General features: G+C 41.4%; 2 protein-coding genes across 2 annotated transcripts in view; both read left to right on the forward strand.

Moving 5' to 3' along the window:
• Positions 1 to 1122: 1122 nt before the first annotated feature.
• UBE2V2 (ubiquitin conjugating enzyme E2 V2) lies at positions 1123 to 17276 on the forward strand. Its single transcript, XM_079985142.1, has 4 exons — positions 1123 to 1250; positions 8011 to 8156; positions 13484 to 13609; positions 16402 to 17276. Exons 1-4 carry the CDS (start codon positions 1235 to 1237, stop codon positions 16546 to 16548), a joined length of 435 nt encoding a protein of 144 aa, XP_079841268.1. The 5' UTR covers positions 1123 to 1234; the 3' UTR covers positions 16549 to 17276.
• A 6082-nt stretch (positions 17277 to 23358) lies between these two features.
• The window catches only part of LOC307221029 (chloride channel protein C-like), a 66049-nt gene continuing 64285 nt past the window's right edge, over positions 23359 to 25122 (forward strand). The window contains exon 1 of the mRNA XM_079985143.1: positions 23359 to 24378. Within this exon, the coding sequence (XP_079841269.1) occupies positions 24134 to 24378 (245 nt within the window). The 5' untranslated portion in view covers positions 23359 to 24133. The remainder of the gene's footprint in view (positions 24379 to 25122) is intronic.

A 25122-nucleotide genomic window follows, 5' to 3' on the forward strand; every position in this document is an offset into this window, starting at 1 on the left:
AGTCGTTTAGTCGTGTCCGACTCTTCGTGACCCCATGGACCAGAGCACGCCAGGCCCTCCTGTCTTCCACTGCCTCCCGCAGTTTGGTCAGACTCATGTTTGTAGCTTCGAAGACACTATCCAACCATCTCGTCCTCTGTCGTCCCCTTCTCCTTGTGCCCTCCATCTTTCCCAACATCAGGGTCTTTTCCAGGGAGTCTTCTCTTCTCATGAGGTGGCCAAAGTATTGGAGCCTCAGCTTCACGATCTGTCCTTCCAGTGAGCACTCAGGGCTGATTTCCTTAAGAATGGATCGGTTTGTTCTTCTTGCAGTCCATGGGACTCTCAAGAGTCTCCTCCAGCACCATAATTCAAAGGAATCAATTCTTCGGCGATCTGCCTTCTTTATGGTCCAGCTCTCGCTTCCATACATCACTACTGGGAAAACCATAGCTTTTACTATACAGTGGTACAGTACCTCGGGTTAAGTACTTAATTTGTTCCAGAGGTCCGTACTTAACCTGAAACTGTTCTTAACCTGAAGCACCACTTTAGCTAATGGGGCCTCCTGCTGCTGCCATGCCGCCGGAGCACAATTTCTGTTTTCATCCTGAAGCAAAGTTCTTAACCTGAAGCACTACAGTATTTCTGGGTTAGCAGAGTCTGTAACCTGAAGCGTATGTAACCTGAGGTACCACTGTAGTAAAGTATTTGAATCTTAAGCTGCTTCTGTGTGGTGACTGGTACTGTGAGCAACTATCACTGCGTGTGCATTTCATATCAGTTTCCCAACATTTAATACATCAAACCAGCCACTGTAGGTTAAAGGTTTTACTCGACTACAGCTCCATCATCCCTGACTATTGGACATAGTGGCCGGGGCTGATGGGAGTTGGAGTCCTTCACCACCTGGAGGCCACCCCATTGGCTACCTCCGCAAACTCCGTAATTAACCCTTTCGCAGCCTCACTTCCCGACACCAGAGCGACAAATGCCCTGGAGGGCTCTCTTCTCCTGTCAGTTGCTTCAAGTAGCCGCCTCCCTACATCCCTCCCTCTCCATCCACCCCGGTCAGTCGGTATTTTCCCTTCCCTTATCTGCAGCCGCCTTAGCCACCACCCTCTCGACGCGCAGAAGCAGCAAACGCCAGCGCGAGGCGGGGCTAGTTTCCAGGAAGTGACGTAGGGCGCAAGGCAGAAGTCACGTGCTCGGCGCCCGTGTGTTTCCTGGCTGGTGGGGGAGGGGTTTGGACAAGATGGCCGGATCCACAGGTCTGTGTTGAGAGGAAGGCGGCGGGGGGGCGCCTTGGAAGGGCTGGCGGGGGGCTTTCGCCGGGGAGGGGGGTTCTCTCCCTAGAGACCCCGGTGGCGTGTCCCCGGCGCGGCTCATTCCGTGGAGAGCGGTCGGCGCCAGCGCAGCCGGGCCAAGGTTCCGGCGCCGGCGGGAGAGGAGGGCGGGGAGGCCGCGGGGGTTGGCGCTGGGGCCGGAGTCTTCCTCTTGGTGCTGCAAGGGATGCGGGGAGGAGACGCCTGCGGGGCTGGCAGAGGCAGGCGGTGCAGCCGGGAGGTGGGGAGGCCGAGGCAGCTTTCCGCTCCTGGGGTCGGTTTTTGTTCAGGGGAAGGTGGAATTCGGGGTCTTCGGACCTCCTTCTCACGCTCGGTTCGGGTTTGGGTGAGAGGAAATGTGGCGTTTCTTGAGTCTCTCTTCCGCCCTCCCCCCGCAACGTAATACTGATAAATATTCCCCCTCTCTTCGAAAACGAAGCCGACCCCAGTGGCATTTAGGTGGCTTTTAATATCGCCGGTTTCTAAGTGCAGGCGTTGCTGGTTGCTGAGGGTAGGACAGATACGTTCAACAACAAACACACAAAGTGTGTATGGGGGCGTGTAATTAAGTTTTGTCTTGGTCTTTTTGCTGATGAGGTCCGTTGTCAATCTTGCGTATGAATTTTTGTTACTGGCACGCTTCCCTCCTTTCCCGTTTGTGATCTTGTCGAAGTATTTCCTGCAAAACTCCAGAAGGAAATTTGGTTTTGCTGGTCACCAGTTAGCGATGAGCTTTGAGGCTTTGTATTGAATTTACTTTCTGTTTATTTTAATCGTATTGCTGAGGCAGTAGGCTAAGGGAAACCAAAACCTTTAATACTTGGACCTTACAGTTCCCGTTTTCCTGACTTTCTCTTTCTTTTCCTTCCTACATCCCCTTTTATCCCAATCCCATTTCTTGCCTTTTTTGTATACTGCCCACTTTTCAGCATCCCCACTTTCCTAATTCCCCGCACCCTTCTTCCCACTTTCAGTTTATTCTTGTTCCTACCACAGCTTTTCAATACTATGTCTCAATTCTCCCCATTTCTCATAAAATGGTAGAAATGCAAATGTTTATCAGTCTTCCAGTTCATGCGGTTATTGGTGAAGTGGAAATATTGCAGCTGAGTAGTGCTTATGAACGAGGGGTGGCAGTTATTCAAAATTAATGTGAAGTAAAATCCATAACTTATACTATGGATTATGTTACAAAGTTCATTTGAGATTTAAACATGTCAAATTATTATGGCATGTTGTCCTTGAAGTCTGTTGTTAATCATAGATGGTGTTACCAAAGAATTTTACTTGAAAATAATAACCTTTAATAACTCTTTAATAACCTGGGTCTACTTGCTTGAACTGTAATTATCTTCCTTTTCATCGTTGGCAATATGTTTCGCACCTGGATCTTTCACAGCACTGATAAGTACTGAATTTGAAAGGGTATTTAAATAATTTTGACTTTGTGTTCCTGTATTCCAGCCTTTTATTTAAACACCGTTAATAGGTAATTGTTTTTGTAACTGTGGTTGGTACCTTGTGCTGAATAAACTGTAAATAATTTTAACCTGGAAGCTGTGCATATTGTTCAATTATCTTGAAAAGGCATTTTCTTTCAGATTCACAACATGTATATCTATTAGTCTAATTATTTTTAATTGTGTTACAGCCACATAGGAATTAGCCAAATAAAGCCATACATTAATAAAAATTAAAACTTCTTAATAATATCAAACCCACCCATAGCCCTGTTTTAACATTTGTCACAAAATACCTTCATAAGTCAGGCTTGATGGGGGATGTGTGGAGTTTCAAACCTAGTGGGGGAACACTTGCTTGATCTTAATATTCTGTGATGGGACACAGAATACAAGCTGCTAAGACAGTCGGTCCCAAACCATTTAGTGGTTTAAAGATCAAAACCAGTTCTACTGGGAAATACATTGTATATACATATGGCTCTCTGTGTGGAGCAGGTTGCTATGCACAGATCTGCTTAATATTACAACTCACTTTTTCAACTTTATATGTTGTACTTTCCCAATAATCATGAAATCTGGATTTAAAAGTATTGTTAGCATGAACATAATTGCTGTTTTGCATTGAAGTTCTTGAGTGACAATCAAAATATAGGATGTCGTATTGGATCCCATGATGATCTCCAGTTACCTGTATTTGTGCCAACGCAGAAAAAACAAAATAAGCAGTACAGTATTTCTATGTCCAGACATATGACTGCTTGGTTGTTTTTACTCTTTTAATAAATGCAGTCAACAATACATCCACAGTATTTTAAATAGCAACTAATTTCAGTTATTTTTTACTGATGAAATACAAAACATAAACTGATACATACATAATTTATTTTTTCCATTAAACATTTACAACTTATTTATAACAAAACTATTCAGAATTTTGCCAGAGTTTGCTGCAATTCAGGCCAGAATTTTGTTTTTAGCAGCATGTCTTTCCATGAAAACTAGGGTGTTGTAGGATAGTCTCTGGGCATCACTGACATGCCTTTCTTAATTTGTCTATTAACCATAAACTGCCTTGCATAGCTCCCATCAAACTTCATACAAAAACAGTTTCCAAGCTGTGTTCTCTTAAGGGAACCGTAAGCTTCTGCAGCAAATGTAAACAGCTAATGAGAGTTCATTTCATACTCTCATTATGAATCTGCCTCTGGGCGAGGAAAAGCTCCTTTCAAAGATAACACTCAGCACAGAAAATCCACTAATTTGGAGTTATTATTTTAATTTACTAAATCTTTATTGGCACATTTTCGAAGCAAAGGGAAGAACAAGCAAGTATTGGTCCTCTGCATGGAGAAGATGGATAAATGCTATAGGGTCACAGAGAGAAGGCAGAATTGCTTAACACCTGCTTTGCATCTGTCTTCACCCAAAAGGAAAGCAATGACCAAGCCAGTGATAACAGAATAAACAATGCAAGGAGGGAGCTGCAGCCCAAGATAGGAAAAGAGTGGCAAGGGAACACTTAGTTATTAAATGAATTCAAATCTCCAGTGCTTGATGGGCTGCACTCAAGGGTACTAAAAGAGCTTGCAGATGTGATCTCCAAGTCTCTGCCTATAATAATTGAGAAATTTGTAGAACACGTGAGGTATCTGCAGATTCTCCCCATCTTCAAAAATGTGAGAAAAGAAGACCTGGTATATAGATAGCAGTAAAGGGTTGGTCTGTGAGAATTTAAGAAATAGTGCTTTGATTACTAAGACTTTGCATGGGTTTCTATAAACAAGTCATGCCAGACAGAGTTAAAAGTGTGGTTGATCATGAGAATGATGGGGGCATAGTGTATCTTGTTTTCAATAAGGCTTTTGACATAGTGCCCCATAATCTTGCAGGGAAGTTGGTGGATTGTGGACTGGATTGGGTGACTGTTAGGTGGATTTGTAGCTGGTTGACTGAGTGAACCCAAATAGTTCCTCATCTTGGGGAAAAAGTGAAAAGTGGGATGCAGCAGCATTGTTCAGTGTCTTTATAAATGACTTGGATGAAGGAATTGAGGGGGTGCTCATCAAATTTGTAGATGACACCAAACGGGGATGGGTAGCTGCAGAAGACAGAATCAGGACTCAAGATAATCTTAACAGATTAGAGAACTGGGCCAAAACTAACAAAATGAATTTCAACAGGGAAAAATGCTATGTTCTACAATTAGGCAGCAAGAACCAGCTGCACAAATATAAGATAGGGGAGTCCTGGCTTGCCAGTAGTGCATGTGAAATAGATGATAAACTTAATAGGAATCCACAGTGTGATGCAGCAGCAAAAGAAGTATAGTGGCCAGATCAAGGGAAGTCACAATACCACACTATTTTGCCTTGGTCAGACCACACCTAGAATACCATGGCCAGTTCTGGGTGCCAGATTTAAGAAGGATATTGACAAACTGGTAGGTGGACAAAGTAGGGCAACCAAGATTACCACAGGTCTGGAAACTAAGCCATATGAGGAATGGTTGAGGGAGTTGGGTATGTTTAGCCTGGAAAAGAGGAGACTGAGAGGAGAGATGATAGGCATCTTCACATATTGAAAGGGATATCACATGGAAGATGGGGGCAAACTTGTTTTCTCCTGCTCTGGAGGGTAGGACCTGAACCAATGGCTTCAAGTTACAAGAAGAGGGATTCTGACAAAACACCAAGAAGAACTTTCTGACAGTAAGAGCTTTTTGACAGTACAACAGACTACCTTGAAAGGTGGTATACTCCCCTTCCTTGGAAGTTTTTGAGCAAAAGTTGTATGGCCACCTGTCATGGATGCTTTAGTTGAGATTCCTGCATTGCAGGGTATTGGACTAGATTACCCTTGGGGTACCTTCCACTCTATAATTCTATGTTTTCATTATGCACATGGATATAATATTTAATGCTGCAGTTAGGGGAGGTAATTATTGGTCCAAAAGGGGGGGTATTTTTGTAGTCAACTGAGCATGTAGCTAATCATGCAGAAAGAAATGGTTCTGGCCTTTATCAGATGCTAAATGTAGTTTTGCATGTTTAGAAATATCTGTTCTTCTTTGTACAATAGCACTGTACAGAATGTGAGTCTGAGGCTGCACAGCAATACATACAAATGTTTTGTGTATTATCCAAATGTTCACCGTTTGGTAATGGTGATATGGTTATAGACAAACAAAGATAGTGAGCAGCTACAGCATGTGAGCAATTTTAAAATTTAGTCTGCAATACATTGCTGTATTGTGAGGGGTTCTAATTCAAAAACTGTTTTCCATGGCAACCATTGGGCATTCTTAATCTTAGCTGGAAACTATAGCAGGGCACTTATGGAAAGGAGATATTTTGGTGTGTAAGGGGAAACTGCTTATTGGCTAGTGTAAAGCATGCTTTTGGTTGTGTGTATGCTCAAGCTGATTTTAGTCATATGTCCTGGAGTGAGTGCATAGGGAATTACTGCTTTGCTTATAGTGGGGCAAATCCTGGTTTATTTAACTTCCCCTTTTCTTTTAAAGCCAAATATATTTGTAGTCCTGCTTGAAGCAGAGTGCAGTGGGGAAGCTTTTACTCTAAGAATGAAAAATGGCCAGTAATGGTGATAACCTTCCCATGGTTAGGATTTCCTGCTCTGTTTTTTTGTAATTATAAAAGGCAACCACTTTATTGGAATCTACAGTGTATTCCTTTACCGGTTGTGTGATATCACAGTATGGCATAGGTCAACTCATTATCTCCCATTGCTGTATTTCAGCATAATGAATACACATTTAGATCTCCAGCATCTTTGGTATTTAGAAGTCTTGAAGATATTATCTGTTAAAATCCCTTAGCACTTTTCTCTCCCAAAATAGTCACCTGAGCATGCTTGTGGTCAAAGCAACTTAGGGCAGGCATTGCATGCTTGCATAATTGTTTGACCTATGCAAGGGATCAGATATGTACAAACCTGCTTTAGTAACCTGATACAGTCGTTTGAGCTGCCAGTACAGTTTGTGGATTTGGATCATATTTTGAAATGCATCCTTTTATTTGTAGGAAAATGGTGTATTGTGAATTTGCTTCTCTAATCCTTTTCATACAACCAGTCCTCTGTGAGAAATGAATACTTTCCTGTATTCTTATTTTTGTTATGAAATGGGAAGTAACTGATTTCTACTCTGAACTGTTGTTTAGTTAGACAGTTGCAAAGAGCAGTATTTCTTAAATGCCTTCTAGTTCTGAAGTTCATCTCAATTAGAATTTGTGTGCACAATATTCTTATTTAATATGCAGTATGTGTGACTAGGACCAGTTCAGATGATGATATTGGCTTTATAATAAAAGATAACGAACAATATCGTTGATTTTCTGTAAATTGTTGTGAGACATATAGTGAAAAGCAGGATTAAGTGCTAAACAAATAAGCCCGTACCCCATGCATTGAGCCCCTTTGTTCATCCATTTGCAATGTAAGCAATCAAACCAGGAAGCACCTAATGAACCATAGTGCCCTCGGAAACTAGGCTTACGAGCTTTGGAACAAGCTAAGACAGTTAACCCACTTAAAGTATGGTTCAATATTCTACCTTGTTTCAAATCTGGTGACCATAATTTTTTGGGTTTGCTTATGCTGCAGAGGGAGGAGCAAATAAGCTGAGTGTTTGGGCAAAGACTCATATTTATTACTACTATAATAATAATAATTATATATTTATTTATATCCCACCTTTTCCTCTAATGGTACTCAAGATGACTTACAGCTAAAAATAAGAGCCGCTTATTTCATCTTGAACTGATAAAAGATTGTCTGAATGTAACCAGTATTCCACAGAGAAGTAATGACTGAGTAGTGCTTACTGTTGAGGTAACTGTCATATATTAAAACTTACTTTCTGAATCAGAAAATGGATGAACTAAATGGTGAAAATTATGGCTGTATATGACTTCCAGATATGAAATTTGATAATTTAATTTAGACTGTCACTTTAAAAAAAGACCCATAAGAAAATCAAATCTGCAAATATGATGTTGCTGAGGGATTTAAGATTCCAAGTTGTATGATACTTCATAAGTGGAAATAAGTTTGTTTTTCACATTGATTGCAATTCAATATGTATACCAGTAAAATGTGTTATACGCATAAATTCTCAGATGTGGATTTTTTAGTTGGCTTAACCAGGCCTTCATGCTAAGACGTGACAAGAGATCAGCTGTGATTTTGAACATCGCTATTTACATTGCTTTACTTTTTTCAAATAGTTAAAGTCCCTCGTAATTTTCGCTTGTTGGAAGAACTTGAAGAAGGTCAGAAAGGAGTAGGAGATGGTACAGTAAGCTGGGGCCTCGAAGATGACGAAGACATGACACTTACAAGGTGGACGGGCATGATTATTGGACCACCAAGGGTCAGTACTATAAGTTAAATCTTAATTTAGCGGAACTTTTCAAACATTTGCAATGCATGGTTGTTAGCTATGGGTTATGCTATGGGATGAATCAACTAAGTCAAAGAGTAGACTCATCAATTTCAGTGGATTATTCTGAGTAACTTAATTGGATTCAGAATTTAATTAGGAATCTTATAAGCTATAACAGAAGTTAGCCCTATAGCTAACCTTGCTTTTTCACAATTGGTAACAATCGTAGAAAGGTGTGGAATGGTTTCTTATAGGCCCAGGTCAATATGGGGGCCACATAATTGTAACATTAAGGACAATGATATATTTTTTTAACATTTTATTGAATACTATCAAATCTGTATTTAGATGACAGTGTCTCATGGTGACTTCTGCTCAAGTTGAAGTGTTCCAAATGCATATTCAGTAGTATGCAATTGTGGCCCAGCACAGATGCATATTTCTGTTGTGTGCATTCAAACAACACATTGATGATATTAGCTATCCCTCATTAAACAACAATTTCAGCTCTGCTGGACCTTTAGAAACATGAGATGTTCTATTTTGGTTTTTAACTTATAATATACCACTTCAGTGTGTGCCTGTTAGTCGCACTGAGCTTATGGCACCAAATATTCTCCCTTCCTTTAGTTTTATGTGTGCTTGTGTGTGCAGGCATAGCAAACAAAGTAACTTGATGTGGATGGTGACAATTGACATGGCTATCCAGTGTACACAGAGTTCTGTGGCCTTCCCCTCCTTTCCCTTTAAGACCTGCATGTTGGCAGCAGAGCCTGGTATCATGCTAGTCACATCTCATTTGTTTTGTATTATAACCCCAGGATCTACTCCCAACAGCTTAGTGTGAAAGAGATTCAGCCATTAATAAAGAACCCAGTATGCCCTAATGACATTCTGAACCTTTCAAATTTGTTTTCAGTACTGGAACTGAACTGAGCTCAGTTTTTAACACAAGTCCGTGCCTGATTAGATTTCAGCAGCCTACTGTAGGTGGGAAAAGTATTTTTATTTTATTTTATGCTGTTAGGAGGCAGAAGCCTTTTCCAATCTATTGCAAATTAGCCTGGTCTACCTTCTCTCTACCCCTTCCATAAGCCAACAATCTGCTCTGGCTTTCCCTTTGAACCTTGGCTTGAGAAGGTTGGAGTAGCAGCAACATCTGGATCACTTCAGGATACTGTGGCTTTTTGGCTTGGCTGCTCTTGCCATGCACTCCAAAGGCAGCCCCTACCCTTGCATTACCCCAGACACAATTAGTCTTTGAAAATCGGGTATCTGCATATTGTATGGCTGACATATTGCTAAAATATAATGTAATATAATTAATATAATATAATAGGAGTATTCTGGGCATCCAGGAATTGGACAGAAATGTAATTGCTTTCTGCCCATAGGCAAAGTTAAGATTGATTGTATTTCTTTGCCGCTTTACATTCAAATGAATCGCAAAGTGGCTTACAAACAATAAATATCAATAACATAATAGAGCATAATAGAACAACAGAAGTACAGCATAAATCATATAAAATAATTAACCAATCTACCATTACAGTCTATAAAACACTATTAACAAAGCAGCAACTAAAAAATAAGGTAAACATCACAATTACCAGCAAAAGTCATATGATTAACAAATCAATATGTCATTTATAATTTATAAATAGCAGCTAAAAAATAAGCTAAGCACTGTTAAGTTCATACACAGACTCTCCACACCCCTATGACTCATAGTATTGCATTCTATTCAGTTCATTAAAATAAACAAAATGCCTGTTGCTAAGCCAGCTCAGCTAGATGCTGCACTTGATGGGATTTTCGGTTAGTGAGCCATGGTGCAGACGGTGGTTTTTCGGACCTACCACTGGTGGTAAGGCGGAAGTTGGCTTTGGGTAGCCCACCCAGGCACCTTTAGTAAGAAAATGGGTTAGATTACCTGACTGGTTCAGCCATTTGGTATGAATGGTAGCCTTGAAAATAGAGTTATGCCTGCAGTAACTTGTTTTACTGGCTTCCGTGATTCTAGCATAGAGTATATACCAAGTTTTCTGGATAGCAAAGAATAGGGTTAGAAAAACTTAATCTCCAGACTTTGCACAGTTACACATAAAATTGTATGATCTGCCATGATTTTCAGACATAGCTAGATGCCGAGCTTTCTCTTGTAGATTCAACCTGCATTATACTTTGGCCAAATGTGTGTCTTTTTATTTTTTATTAATCTGCCAGTTTTGCAAACAGAGGGCTTCTTCACTTGTGTTTTTCCTTAGGATGTTCTTATCTTCTGGCACTTGGACTTCTTCAGTTCCTGGGGAATTGGAGTGAACTTTTCTCCCTTCACCCTCATATAGTTTTCAGTGCATATGTGTGTTTCTAGGTAGCACGGGGGTTGGGGGGGGGGACAGGGACATACCCAAGGAGTAAAATACAATATATCATGGGAACAGTAGTAGGAAGAGGTTATGGTGAACTGCAATTTTGGAGGAAGCTGCTATAAGCCAAAAGTAAGTTCTGACCAAAGATAGAGAGGATTTGGTACTAATATTAGGACCGGTTTCCTTTTATTTTGGTTTTGAAGATCATTCATAAAATTAGCAGCATTGTTGTGGAGCAGCATCAATCATTGTTTCTGCTTCAGCATCACACATACTGAATGTCCTAAAGTTCCAGTTACAGATAGGTAGCCGTGTTGGTCTGCCATAGTCAAAACAAAATAAAAAAATTCCTTCCAGTAGCACCTTAAAGACTAACTAAGTTAGTTCTTGGTATGAGCTTTCGTGTCGTATCTGAAGAAGTGTGCATGCACACGAAAGCTCATACCAAGAACTAACTTAGTTGGTCTTTAAGGTGCTACTGGAAGGAATTTTTTTATTTTGTTTTGAAGTTTGTTTTGTTTTGAATGTCCTAAAGTTAGTATCAATTTGAATTTGTTTTGATCCCATTTTACTGTAGTTGCATTAATTATTTATATATAGAGACTAAGAGCAGCTAGGGCAAGGCAATTCTAGTTCTGTTTCCCCGAAACTGACCTGTCAGTGTGCTTACTTAAACATCTTTGACACAGTAGTCAAAGCTTATGCAAATCTGTCTTTTCTGAGAAAAGGGGATCCCAGCAATGTTAGGATTTGAGGGTGTTCTGGTCAGTGTTGTGGAAGGAATAGTAAATATTCCTGGAACTCAGGCTAAATCTAGCTAAATGGTAAGAAGCAGTCTGGGTAAGTGATGAGAAATTATATACTAAAATGCTGTGGCCAGCTTCTGTCTTCTCTGAAGATGAAGGGATACGGCATCTATGGGATGCCGTTTTAATTTAGTTAGTTTGGATGGTCACTGAGCACTGAGCCCAGTAGGTTTTTGAGCAGCGGTAGTGAATCTCGGGCCCTCCAAGACTCTCTGGACCGTGGAACCCTCCTTCGTCCACATCCCTCACCAACACTTCTTGTGTGCTTCTGAAGTGCTGTTGCCTGAGGGGGGGGGGATGTATATTTGAATTCTGATAATGGCTCTTGTTTGCCTGGATAGAGGTTGGTGTTTGGGTGTGTAGAAAGCTGACTTTTGCATGGCTGAAATGTAATCTACTGAAAGGAGTAACGAGTCACAGCCACTGCTCTGCTGACTTTTGCCTACGTTCCCACTCAGTTTTGGATCTGGCTGCATGCACCACTGACATGTTGCCTGCCTCCCAAGGTTGCCCATGTGGCCTTCATGGAGAGAGAGGTTTTCCACCCCAATGTAGAACATTCATGAAGGGAATTCTCAAATCTATATTGTCTCCCCCCCCCCCGCCAAAAAAACTATATAGAGTTTTATATAAAACAGTTCTGTGTCACCTTCCTTCTGCGAAGCCTTAAAGGTGACCTATAAAAATTTAAATGCAACCATAATAGAACCCACAACAAAATTACCATTTATGAATTATACCCAGTTGTGCCTGCCTGTGTGTGGAATGCTTGCCCAGCAGGACTTCCTCATTCTTCCATTCCTCCTGCAGCCTCTCACACTTCCATTTTGCTGCGGCTGCTGCTTGTTTTAGTTTTTAAGCAATCAAGATGAAATTGCACTGTCTGATTACTAGAGTGACCCCTGGTCACAATTTTCCCAGATTAATTTGATATGCATATTTGTTCGGAGTGTTCAGTAATTTGAGTGCTTCATCCACACTGAGATCCGAATGAGTCATAAGGTAGTTTTGACAATGCCATATAGTACACAGTTCAGATTCTTCAGTAACTAATAAACTAGAACGTAATTTTAATTTTAATGATAAGCCACTTTACTCAGTGAAATAATAAAAGAGTTAAATATTGTTTTTAGGGCTGACAGGTGTTGTGAAGGAACCAACATTGTATTTCAGATCAGGGAGATGCCTTGAGTGGGGTCGTTGTGAACTAGGTATGTATATACAGGCCCAGGATCCACAAGGCTACTGCAACACGTGGAAAGTAGGAGGAGATAGTTTCTCATATGTGTAAGGGAAGAAGCTTAATTGCACGGGTGATGTTTTTTGGAAGGTGTTTCCACTATTATGGGTATTGGGTTTCTTTACTCAAGCACAGTTCAGTTCGGAAAGCAAGCGTGATTACCTTCCTCTTTATCTCATCAACTACTAGATGCAGAAGCCTATCCTAAGTTCTGTCACTTCCTTCTTCTCAATTTTGGTTTGTTGCAAAGTTCTGTTTGAGGTTATTGGCTGCCTTCTGCCACCTTTCTTCTGCGTTTACATGTCTATATTTCTCACAGTTTCTCTATTAAAAATGGATCCTTTGAATGATGGTGGCATTGAGGTTGGCTGTTTTGTGAGTATTAAGGGGAAGATACATCTAGGTTTTTCATTTTATAAAAATCTTTGGGCAAGAAACCTGAAATAATAGTTACCAGGTGAAGGGGAAAAATCTGTCATGAAATGATAACACCAGTTTCTTCTTTCTAAGCCTTAGTTAAGCTGAAACTCCTTTGTTGCTTTATAATTATAAGATACTTATTTGTCCCAATCCTGCTAGTGTTACGTACGTATCTCTAGATGGCTGGAGAACTGGGGGTATATACAAGCCATGTTCTTCAGCTAGTCTGCATGCATGGAGCCCTTCAAAAAATATTAAAATTTCACCAGTCATCTGTTAGAAGAAAGCAGGAAGCTGAATTCACCTGCTACCCCTCTTTCCTGCTAAACAGCTGGTCAGCAGAGTCTTACCAATTTTGAAACAGCTCTGCACACGATCCTTGAGATGGGGATGACTGACTCTGTTTCAATAGTGTTATTTGGAATGCTTTTAGCTTTCAGTATGATTAATTCTTTTTTTCCCTCCTCTGTTTACCAGACAAATTATGAAAACAGAATATACAGCTTGAAAGTAGAGTGTGGGCCTAAATATCCAGAAGCACCTCCAACAGTTAGATTCGTAACTAAAATTAATATGAATGGAATAAATAATTCCAATGGAATGGTAAGATGGAATGCAAGATGATCAAGCCAGTTTATTTTTTGCAGAAAAGCTGTTAAGGATTCTGTTTCTTTTTTTAATCTCCCAAGGTTGTATGTTCATCTGCTCTTATATGCCCTCAATTAACACATTAATTTGTAAATTGTGCTGTCATATTATGTGTTGGTGGTACCTATGGAGAAGGGGTTGCATCCACATTTAGTCATTTTTAGAGCAGACCCATTGAAATTAGTGAAACTTAAGTTTGTCATGATTAGTTTGCCCCATTGATTTCAGTGGGGTTTATTCTGACCAAGTCTGGATCCATACCAAAGTTATAAAGTCACAGTAAAAACAAGAGGCTTAATCAATTTTATGTGGTGTGAAATAGTTAAAGGAATGGAAAGCAATTTTTAAAAATTGTGACTGCCAACATTATTAACTTCTTACATTAGTAAACATTTTGTGTATAGGAACGTGCCAAAGCCTCTTTCTCTGTGTAGGAGATTCATCTAGGAAATGTGTAATGTTTGGCATGCCCTTGGGTCCATATATTATAATTTTACAATTGGAGCCGTAATTTGGAGTACTGCAAATTAAAGGAAATCTATTCATCAATTATAGTTTGCCTTTGCTGTCCTGTTAAATAATTAAATTTTACAAACTTAGTCCTTTTAGCTCCCGTTTTTCTATTATGATCAGTCCAACTAAAGCTGCAGAAGTTGCCCAGTGAAAATGACTCTGAGTCTCTCTTAGTCAAGTACAGGAATAAATTTAAAGCAACAGCACATCTGTGGTCTGTGCTTGCTCTGTATCAGTTGTGTTGCCCCCCCCCCCCCAGTTGAGTAGGCCATTGATTTCAGTGTAATGGACTGAAAATCCATTAAATGGGAGCTGTAGACTTGCAAGTAGGTTGCTGATTTGTGAGTGAACAGTCAGGTAAAAACTGATGAATCCCAAACAAACTTAAAGTTATATTGGAATTTTGTTAGGAAGACCTGTGACCTAGCTCTAAAATATTCTGTATAGATCAGGGGTGGCTAACATTTTTTGGGGTGTGTGTTTCATCCAAGGTTTACATTTGCGCTTGGCCAACACTCTGGAGGCTGAATGTCAGCAGGTGGTGTGGCTGCTCACACTCACACATGCATGCACAAATGTACAGGGCCCACTGCTCCTGTGGGTCTGATTCGTGCCATCTGATTGATAAAGGGCTCTCTTGCCCCTTCCCTGCTCATCAGATGATTGAGACTACTGTGAGACTGCTGGGGTGGGCAGAGAGGTTTATCCATCCTCCGCAGCCCTTTGTCACATTTATTTTTATTTTTAATTAGGGACTTGGCAGTGTGGGGGACAGCAGTAGAAATTTACTTGGTGGCCAGTGGCTAGCCACCCTCAATACAGAATGTCCTATATTATAAAAATTCATTGTGGAAGTACTGTGAGATCTTGACTATTGTATATCCCAGACCTATAAACACATTTTCTCAGGTTGCTTTTTTTTTCATGGCCTTTAGGGGTTTCATACATTCTTTACTTATTAAAGAAACAGTATTCTTTGTTACCTTGCTGATTCATCACAATAGTTTCTGTTTTATATTCCAACAGCTGCAAGTGTATATCCTTGAATTGTATCCAAACTCAAATTATTCATAAGAGACAGAATAGTTGGCCTGTTTTTTAAAGGATGAATTAATAGAGAGGTTAAATCGCTGCCGCACAATAATTAATTACCGTATTTTTCGTCCCATAGGACGCGCCTAGGTTTTTTGGGGGGGAAATAAAGGATTTTTCCCCCCCCTTTATTTCCCCCCCAAAAGCAGGTCGGGGAAACCGAACCAGGTCGAGGAACGGTGCTGCGCCTCCTTGCTGTCCCCCAAGCTTGTGGGGCTGGCCGATGTATGCCTCAGGCGGCAGGCTGCTATCCGCAGCGTGGGGAGCCCTGCGGGGAACTCCTGCAGGGCTCCCCACGCTGCGGATGTCTGCCCGGCGCACGGGGCGCTCTGCTTCAGGGCGCCCCGCCTGCCGGGCGGCAGGCTGCTATCCGCAGCGTGGGGAGTCCTGTGGAGAACTCCCACAGGGCTGCCTAGGCTGCGGATGTGTTCCCGAAGTGCCAGGCGCTCAGCTTTCAGGGCGCCTGACGCTCCGGGAAGCAGGCTACTATCCGCAGCCTAGACAGCCCTGTGGGAACTCCCACAGGGCTGCCTAGGCTGCGGATGTCTTCCTGAAGCCTGGAGAGCGAGAGGGGTCGTTGCGCATCGACCCCTCTCGCTCTCCAAGCTTCAGCGAAAGCCTGCATTCGCCCCATAGGACACACCCAGATTTCCCCTTCATTTTTGGAGGGGAAAAAGTGCGTCCTATAGGGCGAAAAATACGGTAGTTGATGCATGCTGACATTTACATGTTTCTGTTGACTATGTTGCTAAGTTAAAATGGTCAGTTTTTACTAACCTATCCATGAGATAGGACAAAACATTATTTTCACATGCCTTCCTCCTCTTGAACTGTTTAGCAGGAGATGCCATATGTTTTGAAAACTTTCCCTGAATAGCTATAAAAACTAAAAAATCTTCAAAAGGAGCCACAAATTCTCATCTTTGACATTTGTATCCATAGTGGTTTATGATGAGTCACAGTGATAATTAAGGCCTCATTCCTACCACTTCTGTACTAGTGCAGCTAGTGTTAGCACCAGACCATAGGAGCAGGTGGCTGGTGTTTAGGTTGTCTGAAAACTCAATGCAAGCATGCTACTACAGTTATGGAATTGGTTATTTTATGTGCCTTACTTAAATGTACACTTTCTTTCCTTACAGGTGGATGCACGAAGCATACCAGTGTTAGCAAAATGGCAAAATTCTTATAGCATTAAAGTTGTACTTCAAGAGCTAAGGCGTCTAATGATGTCCAAAGAAAATATGAAGCTTCCACAACCTCCAGAAGGACAAACTTATAACAATTAATTTTAGCTGAATCCCAAACTTGTCTTAAACAACTTCTACTTATGTTTAATGTCTTGATTCAATCTCACAATGCAAACCACCCACACATTAAGAGTTTCTGCTGGTGTACGTGATCTGGACATTTGAAAGAATATATATATGTATATGTATGCCCCATATGTTTTCAGGCACAATCAGAGAAAAAAAAAGGCAGCACAATTATTTTTCCTCTTTACCAAGGCACTATAATTTTAAGCATAAACCTGAAGTAGCCTAAAATTGGAGCTCCGGTGTTTCAAGACGAAAGCATGACAGGAAGTGTCAGGTTGCTGTGGAATAATGTTTCAGAAAACTTTTTCTCAAGAAGAAAAAATACAAATGGCATGCTTTATCCATCTTGCTTTAGTAAAAGAGCTGCAGATAAAATTGTTTCAGTAGCAGGTACTGCAAATACCATTGCTCAACTTGTTTAATTTTTGCAAAGGTGTGGGTGCTGACTGCTAGTAGTGTCACAGAATACGGTCAGGATTGTTTTGATACTTGTATTTATAAAATGGGGAAATGATTTTCTTTTAAGCGGCTCCTGTGTGTTACATGTAATGGACATTGCAAATATTTGTTTACAGTCTTTGTTCTAATAAACCATGCATTTAAGTTTTAGTGAAGCAAAACAAAAAAGGAAAATAGGTGTATGGATATGTGATTGAGAATAAAATTAGTCTTCAAATGTAAATAAAATGTGGAAAGTATTTGAGGCTGTCCTTATCTTTCTGTTTAAGTTGTGCCAGTAGTACCTTGCAGCACTAAGAGGTCAGATGTTGCTCCTAATCTGTGGCAGTGTTCCACTCACTTTATATCTTAGGCTGTTGAAGTGATTTCAGCCAAGCCAGATCCTTAGTCTAGGCACAAGTTAGGTTCTACATGTGTAATACTTTTTAAGACAAAACACAAAATATTGACGACAGAATGGACACCCAGTTGTAACTTTACTGCTTTCATAACTGCTCATGCCCATGTACAGTGGTGCCTCGCAAGACGGAAAACTCGCTAGACGAAAGCATTTTCCGTTTTGGAGGTGCTTCGCAAAATGAATTTCCTATGGGCTTGCTTCGCAAGACGAAAATGTCTTGCGAGTTCCTGCGGGTTTTTTTCCCTTTCCCCCCCTTTTTCTAAGCCGCTAAGCCGCTTATCTGCTTATCCGCTAAGCCGCTAATAGCGCTAATCCGCTAAGCCGTCAATGGGCTTGCTTCGCAAGACGAAAAAACCGCTAGATGAAGAGAATCGCGGAACGGAATCTTTTCGTCTTGCGAGGCACCACTGTATCTCATATTATTGCGATGCTTTATTGCTTTTTTTAAAAGCAGGTTTGCTATTAAAAACGATGGGTTATATTCCACAGTGTCACTTAGGTTGACACTACAACTTCTGTTAGTTGAATGGTTAGGGGAGCAATTTTGGGCTTGGTTAGGGACCCTCCAGATCAGATGTAGGGGGAACACATGAAGCTTCAGGGGGAAATCACTGAAAATTGCTTCTCTCCTTATTCCAATGACTGAAGCCTTATACTCAGCTATCAAATACAACCCTGTGAGAATAGGGGAAAAGAAAACTGTTGGTAAGCATTTCAGTGCTATCTTAAAGTACTTTGGTATTGCTGCTAGAAGGTTCGGGAGGTTTAGCGGAGCAGGATTGCAGTTCTTGGATTGGCTGCCCTAAATTAATCATTTAAAAAATATATCCAGTTGCATGGACAGGTGCACAGATGACCTCTCTTCAGCAAAAAGAACATACCAGTGGAATGTTGCAGTGTGGATAATTTGCAAGAGAAGGCCCTTTTAGAATGAAAAGTTACCTGGAGCTTGCATATATACACTTGCTAGGCATGCTGTGGTCACTGTATTGACCAGCTACTGTATTGACCAGTCTGCATTGTGAGTGCAATCTTTTTCCTTGCTTGAGCCATTAGAATAGGTGTGGGAGACCTTTGACTCATGGGCAAACTTTGCCCTCTAGGTCTCCTCTCCTAGTGTAACTGACATTACTGCAAAGGGATAATCAAGCTTAAAGTGAGCTGATTATTCATTTGCTGGAGCAAGATATGTTCCCATCATTGTGAGCTCATGGGAGAGGGGAAAGCAGCTCTGATAGCACCAAGCTAGACCTTTCCATGTTAACAGTTTCAATGGAAACAACTTGGGTGTTGTTGGAATAAATTGCCCCCTCCTTTCACTTCCCTATCATCACACCTCAGCCTTTTGAGAGCACCCCAGTTCTTCCTGCCAATGAATTGCTGCCTGTAATCCTGTTTTGAAGCTCACCATGCTAATGGCCATCATCATACCATGTGTTGGTGAACTTGATGCAATTTAGTTCTTGGTATGAGCTTTCGTGTGCATGCACACGAAAGCTCATACCAAGAACTAACTTAGTTGGTCTTTAAGGTGCTACTGGAAGGAATTTTTTTATTTTGTTTTGACTATGGCAGACCAACACGGCTACCTATCTGTAATTGATGCAATTTAATTTTGTTGAGTGAAGAAATACTTCCTCTTGTCTGTCCAGAAGCTGCTGCCAATAATTGCCATTGGGTAGCCCTTAGTTTCTAGTACTATGAAACAGGGAGAAACTTGCTCAGTCTCACATATTATAGATTCGCTTTACAGTTTTTTATCTGGTGTTTTTAACAAAGCAATAAAATGGTCTGGGACCCATCCTCTGGTATCACCTGTTACCTGCTCCTGTGCCTATACATATGCACATGTGAACCTGCATCTTACAGGCATGTTCAGTTGGGGGATCTTTACTGGAGGTGATCTACATCTACTGTGGCTTGAACCATTAGTAAAGAAAAAGCAAGATTGTTGTAAGTTACACAGGCTACCCCATGGCCTGGACCATAAGCTGAAACAGTTCCTATCATAGAATGCTATTGCAGCTAGTAGTCACCTCTGAAAATTAGGGAAACTCGAATGGGTTGCTCTTGATTCCTGCTTTTGGGATTTTCATAGGCACCCATAGGCTAGATCCAGCTGGACTCTTCTTGTGTTCCTACGAGAGCTTTCCTTACATGGATTATTTTGTTGTGTAGTCGTTTAGTCGTGTCCGACTCTTCGTGACCCCATGGACCAGAGCACGCCAGGCACTCCTGTCTTCCACTGCCTCCCGCAGTTTGGTCAAACTCGTGCTGGTTGCTTCGAGAACACTATCCAGCCATTTCGTCCTCTGTCGTCCCCTTCTTGTGCCCTCAGTCTTTCCCAACATCAGGGTCTTTTCTAGGGAGTCTTCTCATGAGGTGGCCAAAGTATTGGAGCCTTAGCTTCACGATCTGTCCTTCCAGTGAGCACTCAGGGCTGATTTCCTTAAGAATGGATAAGTTTGATCTTGCAGTCCATGGAACTCTCAAAAGTCTCCTCCAGCACCATAATTCAAAAGCATTATAGGTGGGCCCTAGGGAGCCAGACTGTATGCAGTGGAGGTCTAAAGCCACCAGGGGGAGAAGCTCAAATGGAAATACAGTAACAGATTTTGTGTATGTAGAAATCAGGAAAATGAGAAAGGCAGAGAGAAGAAGCAAGATGCTACAATTACCTGTCCTGTGGGATGAAGGGCAGAGAGAAGTCTGAATTTCACTGTGACTTATACATGCACTGTCATGACTAGGTTGAGAGTTACTGGCAAAGGTTAAGCAGTGGAGGGCTAATCTTCCCTGATGTCTGATGCATACAGATTTCTAGGCTCAAGCTATGATAAGGTGGTTGAGGATAAGGTAGCATTTGTAGGTCATCCTTGAGCTAAATCTGCTCAACTCTGGGTTCTTTGGGACCCTCCAAAAAAGTTCAAAATTATTAAAAAGGGTTTGGGGGCAATAATGGTAATTTGTGCTCTTTGAAATAGTTCTGACTGACCTGAAGAGAAAAGCAATGGAATGGAGCGGTGAGGCAGCAGGGGTGTAAGGGGTCTAGCTAGGCTGAAGAAGTCTTGCTTCTGCAAGTATCTATGGAGTGAGAGCAAGCTTGGAAAAGAGTGGTGCAGAAAAGACTTCTGGAGGATCTCCAAAATGTAGATCAGTGTCCTGGGTAGGATGCTGAACAAGGTGGGAACTGAGAGGCGCCTAATTAGAGGAATTAAGCTTCCTAACTGGGATTAAATAAATAATGCCAGTTATTTATATATAAATAAAATAAAATGGCTCCAACGCAAAGACCAAGGCAGGACTGGACACAAGGGACTTTTAAAAGATACAAGTAGTAAATTGTCAACAAGTCAATCACATGTCACAGCCAGGTGATTAGAAATGTTTCAGAGGAAATGCATATTTAGAGACTTAATGCAGTTACAGGGGAAGATGTCTCGTGGAGGATGACTCTTTCTAGGTTCTTAGTAAGAAATAAGAGTGTCTGTTTGCATTAGATATAGAAGTTCAGGATATATAATTAACCTTTTTGCCATTAATTTTATGACTTGTGCCAAGGCTGCTTGAGAGTTGAATTACTGTAAGCCGCTACAGCTTCCCCTCACGGGACTGACCTTATACCATTGTCTCTGTTTGTTTGCAATAGTACTGCACTCTTTTACACAGAACAAAGCCAAAATAAATGCTTAGTTTCAGGGCATATGCAGAGTTCCAGTTGAAGTGATATACTTGGTAATGTGCCACTACCAGCTTCCATGTTTCTGCAACCTCTTCACTGTGTGCTAATTGTATTAAATATCACCCCAGTACTTATTGGTAAATGATTTTAAAGCTAAAGCTGTCAAACACTTATTTGTGTGCCTGTTATGATGGAAGATTCAATGTTTGTGTCCCTAAGTATCCTCAGGTTTGCCATATTTATTCTGAAGTAGAAATTAAGATAGAGCTTCTATCTCTTTCTCCCCCTCCCTCCTAACATAGCTGAGAAGGCCATATTCCCACGGCAGCATGCCTAAAGGAAAAACTGTTTTGTACAGCATCACAGAGCTATTCTGAAAGTTTTGTGTAAATCACAAAACTTTTGTCTCTTAAGAAAGGTCAAGGGGTTAGGAGTGGCTGTTAAAGGACACACGCTTCCATTTCCCCCATAATTCAAGGGCTGCCTGAAAGGTAACTGCAAGATGGCCACAGAGACTGTTGATCTCTGTTGTGTTGCTCACTCTGAACCGTTGCATCATTCCTCTATTGTTTTCCTACTGTATAAACAGCCAGGCTGCTGGAAAGCTGTGGAACTCGAATCTAAGGCCCTGTATGTAAACATGCAGTATTGTTACTGTTTTTCAGTTTACAGTAAACACAGAGCTGTGATACGGTGCAGGGGATATCCAGTATTCCTGCCCTCAGAGAATACGTAGATAAAATATCTGTTGAGTAGATTCAGAGGTGTTTCCCCAACTATGGTTTGTCTCCTCTCTACTACCCCAAGTGTATATTAGCATGGCAGCACCTGTGCTGTGGAACTCCCTGCCTCTTGACATTAGGCAGGTGCCTTTACTGTTTTAGACAGCTGTTGAAAACATTTCTGTTCTAGTAAGCCTATCCAGACACATGCTTTAGTTTATATTTGTTTCATTTTTTATTGTGCTTTGTTTTTAAAGATAGCTTTCTTCATGTTTGTTTTTATTGGTTTCTTCATTTTAATCATCCATTATATATAACAGAATCTGTACACTGCTTGGACTTTTTTTTTTAGGAAGCAGTTTATATTTCCTTAATAATAATAATAATAATAATAATAATAATAATAAATAGTAAATGATTATTTAAAAATGTGAATACATTGAATGCCACCCATTATCCGTATCCAAAGTATATATGAAGTACTACCTATCCATGCATTGTTCCCTGTCTCTTAAAATGAAGCAATAATGTCCTATAATTAAACCAAAGTAATAATGACCTTATTGCGTGGAAGCTTCAAGGTTAGGTAGGCGGGCTGTGCACCTAAAAATGTTTTCTTTTGTCACCTTCCTGCTTCAGATACTGATTTGGGGGAATCTTTAGATAAAATACCCTGTGCCACTCCCCACCTGAGAGCACACACCACCTTCTTATAACCTTTTCCCACTGCCTATTTGTTTGCCTCCTTCTCTTGAGACCAATCCACAGCACATCCCAGAGAGAAGACAAGTTGTAAACCATGAATTGGTTACTATGCCTTCTTTTTGCTCTGTTCACTTAATCACTTGTTTAGGGGGAGTAGGTAAACAGGCAATGGCAAGACCCGGAAACTCCAGATATTGGCAGTGGGCCCAGGCTATGGGTATCATTAGATGCCAGATGATGCCAGCTCTGTAATGCCTGCCATGGTGCTAATCATTGTTATTAGTGCCTTTTGCAGCCTTTGTCTTTGCTTGTTGCTTGAATTATGGCATTGCACAGGGCACTGCTGAAATCTGAGACCCCGAGGTCTGCCACTGTGGCCAGCCATTATGTAAACATAACATTACAATACAGTGGTACCTCAGGTTACATACACTTCAGGTTACATACGCTTCAGGTTACAGACTCCGCTAACCCAGAAATAGTGCTTCAGGTTAAGAACTTTGCTTCAGGATGAGAACAGAAATCGTGCTCCGGCGGCGCGGCAGCAGCAGGAGGCCCCATTAGCTAAAGTGGTGCTTCAGGTTAAGAACAGACCTCTGGAACGAATTAAGTACTTAACCCGAGGTACCACTGTATTGCATTATTTGAAAAATGTTAAAAATTTAAAAACATACAACGGTTTAAGCAGCAACTTAGGCTAAGCAATGAGGTTCCCTCCTGATGTTGTTTAACTACAGCACCCATCAGCCCAGCCAGTAAGGCTAATGATAAGGATGGGAGTTGTCGTTCAAAAACATTGAGGATACCCCATTGACTAGCCTTGCTTTAAAATACAGTTGGTCCAACATAAACATTTTTTTTAAACAGTCCAATAAAAGCACATAAAAGGCATTTGGGAGTGGAGTTTTTAGCCATTTTAAATCCTAAGCAGAAGGGTCAACTATACCTCTGTTGGGAGTTCAACAGAGTAGGGGTGCCACTCCTGAAAAAGCCCTGTCCTAGTGCCTGCCCGTCTAATCAATCTTAAAGGCAGATTACTTGACCAGGTCCTTTGATGCTGAACTTGGGACATAAGCAGTTACAGATAGCCTTGCCGTAAGCCATTTAGGACTTTTTAACGCTCAAGACTCATGCTTTGAAATGGAGCTGGGAACACACTAGTTACCAGTTCAACTGATACAGAATTGTTGCAATGTGTTCAGAACGCTTAGTGTCTGATATAAATTTTTACATTAAGTGGCTGGGAAGTATGATGACCAAACCGTCCGCAATCACCACTTGATTTTAAACCCTAAGACTTCACATTCTCTGTGTTGTTCAGGAAAGACTCTGTGTTCAGTTGGCTGCCTGCCCAACCCTTCTGGTGGGAAAGTCACCTATGAAACAAAAATCTGGTTCTGACAGGTTCTGGGTGACACAAACACGCAGGATCTGTGTGGTGCTGCTACTGAAGCAACCCAACCCACAACATAAGTCAGTGAGCCCTTGTTGCACAGCAGTCAGTAAGTCCTCTCCAGCTGCATTTGTCAACCACTGATTTGCAGACAGAAGTCCGAGGTCTTCTGCTGCCACTTGTGATTCTCCAAAATGCCAACCCTCCTTTCTTGCAAGAGATGCACAGATGATGGTGAAGAGGAGATGCTGCTAGCCGAAGATCGGCCAGATTTGATTGAGTCTCTTGATCCCAGATGCAACAGCAGCAGCAGCTGCTCAGGAAGGGTGAACTTCCTCCAAGAGAAAGAAAGGGAACGCCTATCTGTCCATGAGAGTCTGGATTATTTGCCTTCCCACAGCAGTGTTTACAAGAAGTGGCTGCAGGGACAAAACTACAGGTAATAAACAACCTGCTTGTTGTACACACTGGATATTAGCACTGAGTTAGTAACACCGAATTGGAACCCCATTTGAAATTCACATGAAAGGGAAAATAAGCAATGGGAGTTGTAAGGGAGTTTGGAGTCAGGGATGCACCTTACAATTTACGCAATTTTCCCTCACTCCAGCATAAGGGATCTGCCTACTTCAATAGGCCTTTGCAGAACAGGCATGAAGAGGGCATGAAGAGGGCATGCCCACTATGCTGGGACCCCTGTTTTAAGAAATCCAGCAGGAGTTGGGATATTGGAGTTCAGGGATGCGTGTCAGCACCTGTGCACCCCCTTACCCCTCTTTTCTTCCCAGGAGGTTGAAAGGGAAGCAAATAGAAATAACAGGAACCCAGTTTACAGAGGGTTTGGAGGTGTGTTCTGCTGCCACGCCATCCAGTGTAGTTAGGCAGGTAATTAGTTATTGGTTTTAGCGTTATTTTGTGTTAAATGGTAAGCTGTATTGCTTTAAAATGTGGTGAGGCCTTCTACAAATTGGGGCTACCTCTGTTCAGCCCCGGATTTCTGCTCCAAAGTCCTGTTCCAATGGCATCACTGATACCAGTAGAGTTACAGTGCAGCAGGAAGGCAGTACATGTGTGCAGCCTGTGATTTTTTTTCTTTATTAAAAAGTCCATGGGTATATAGAAATGATACCTTTAGGTCTGGGTTTTGCTGCTATATACCAGTTAGCATGGGGTCAGCTGCTTC

Source organism: Podarcis cretensis (assembly GCF_951804945.1).
Source record: "Podarcis cretensis genome assembly, chromosome: 7".
Taxonomy (NCBI): Eukaryota; Metazoa; Chordata; class Lepidosauria; order Squamata; family Lacertidae; genus Podarcis; species Podarcis cretensis.

Bases quoted from the DNA above. Each gene is read 5' to 3' on its own strand.
- UBE2V2 (XM_079985142.1), top strand. The intron at 8,157-13,483 runs GTCAGTACTATA...TCTGTTTACCAG, and splicing joins TGATTATTGGACCACCAAGG to ACAAATTATGAAAACAGAAT. The intron at 13,610-16,401 runs GTAAGATGGAAT...CTTTCCTTACAG, and splicing joins TAAATAATTCCAATGGAATG to GTGGATGCACGAAGCATACC.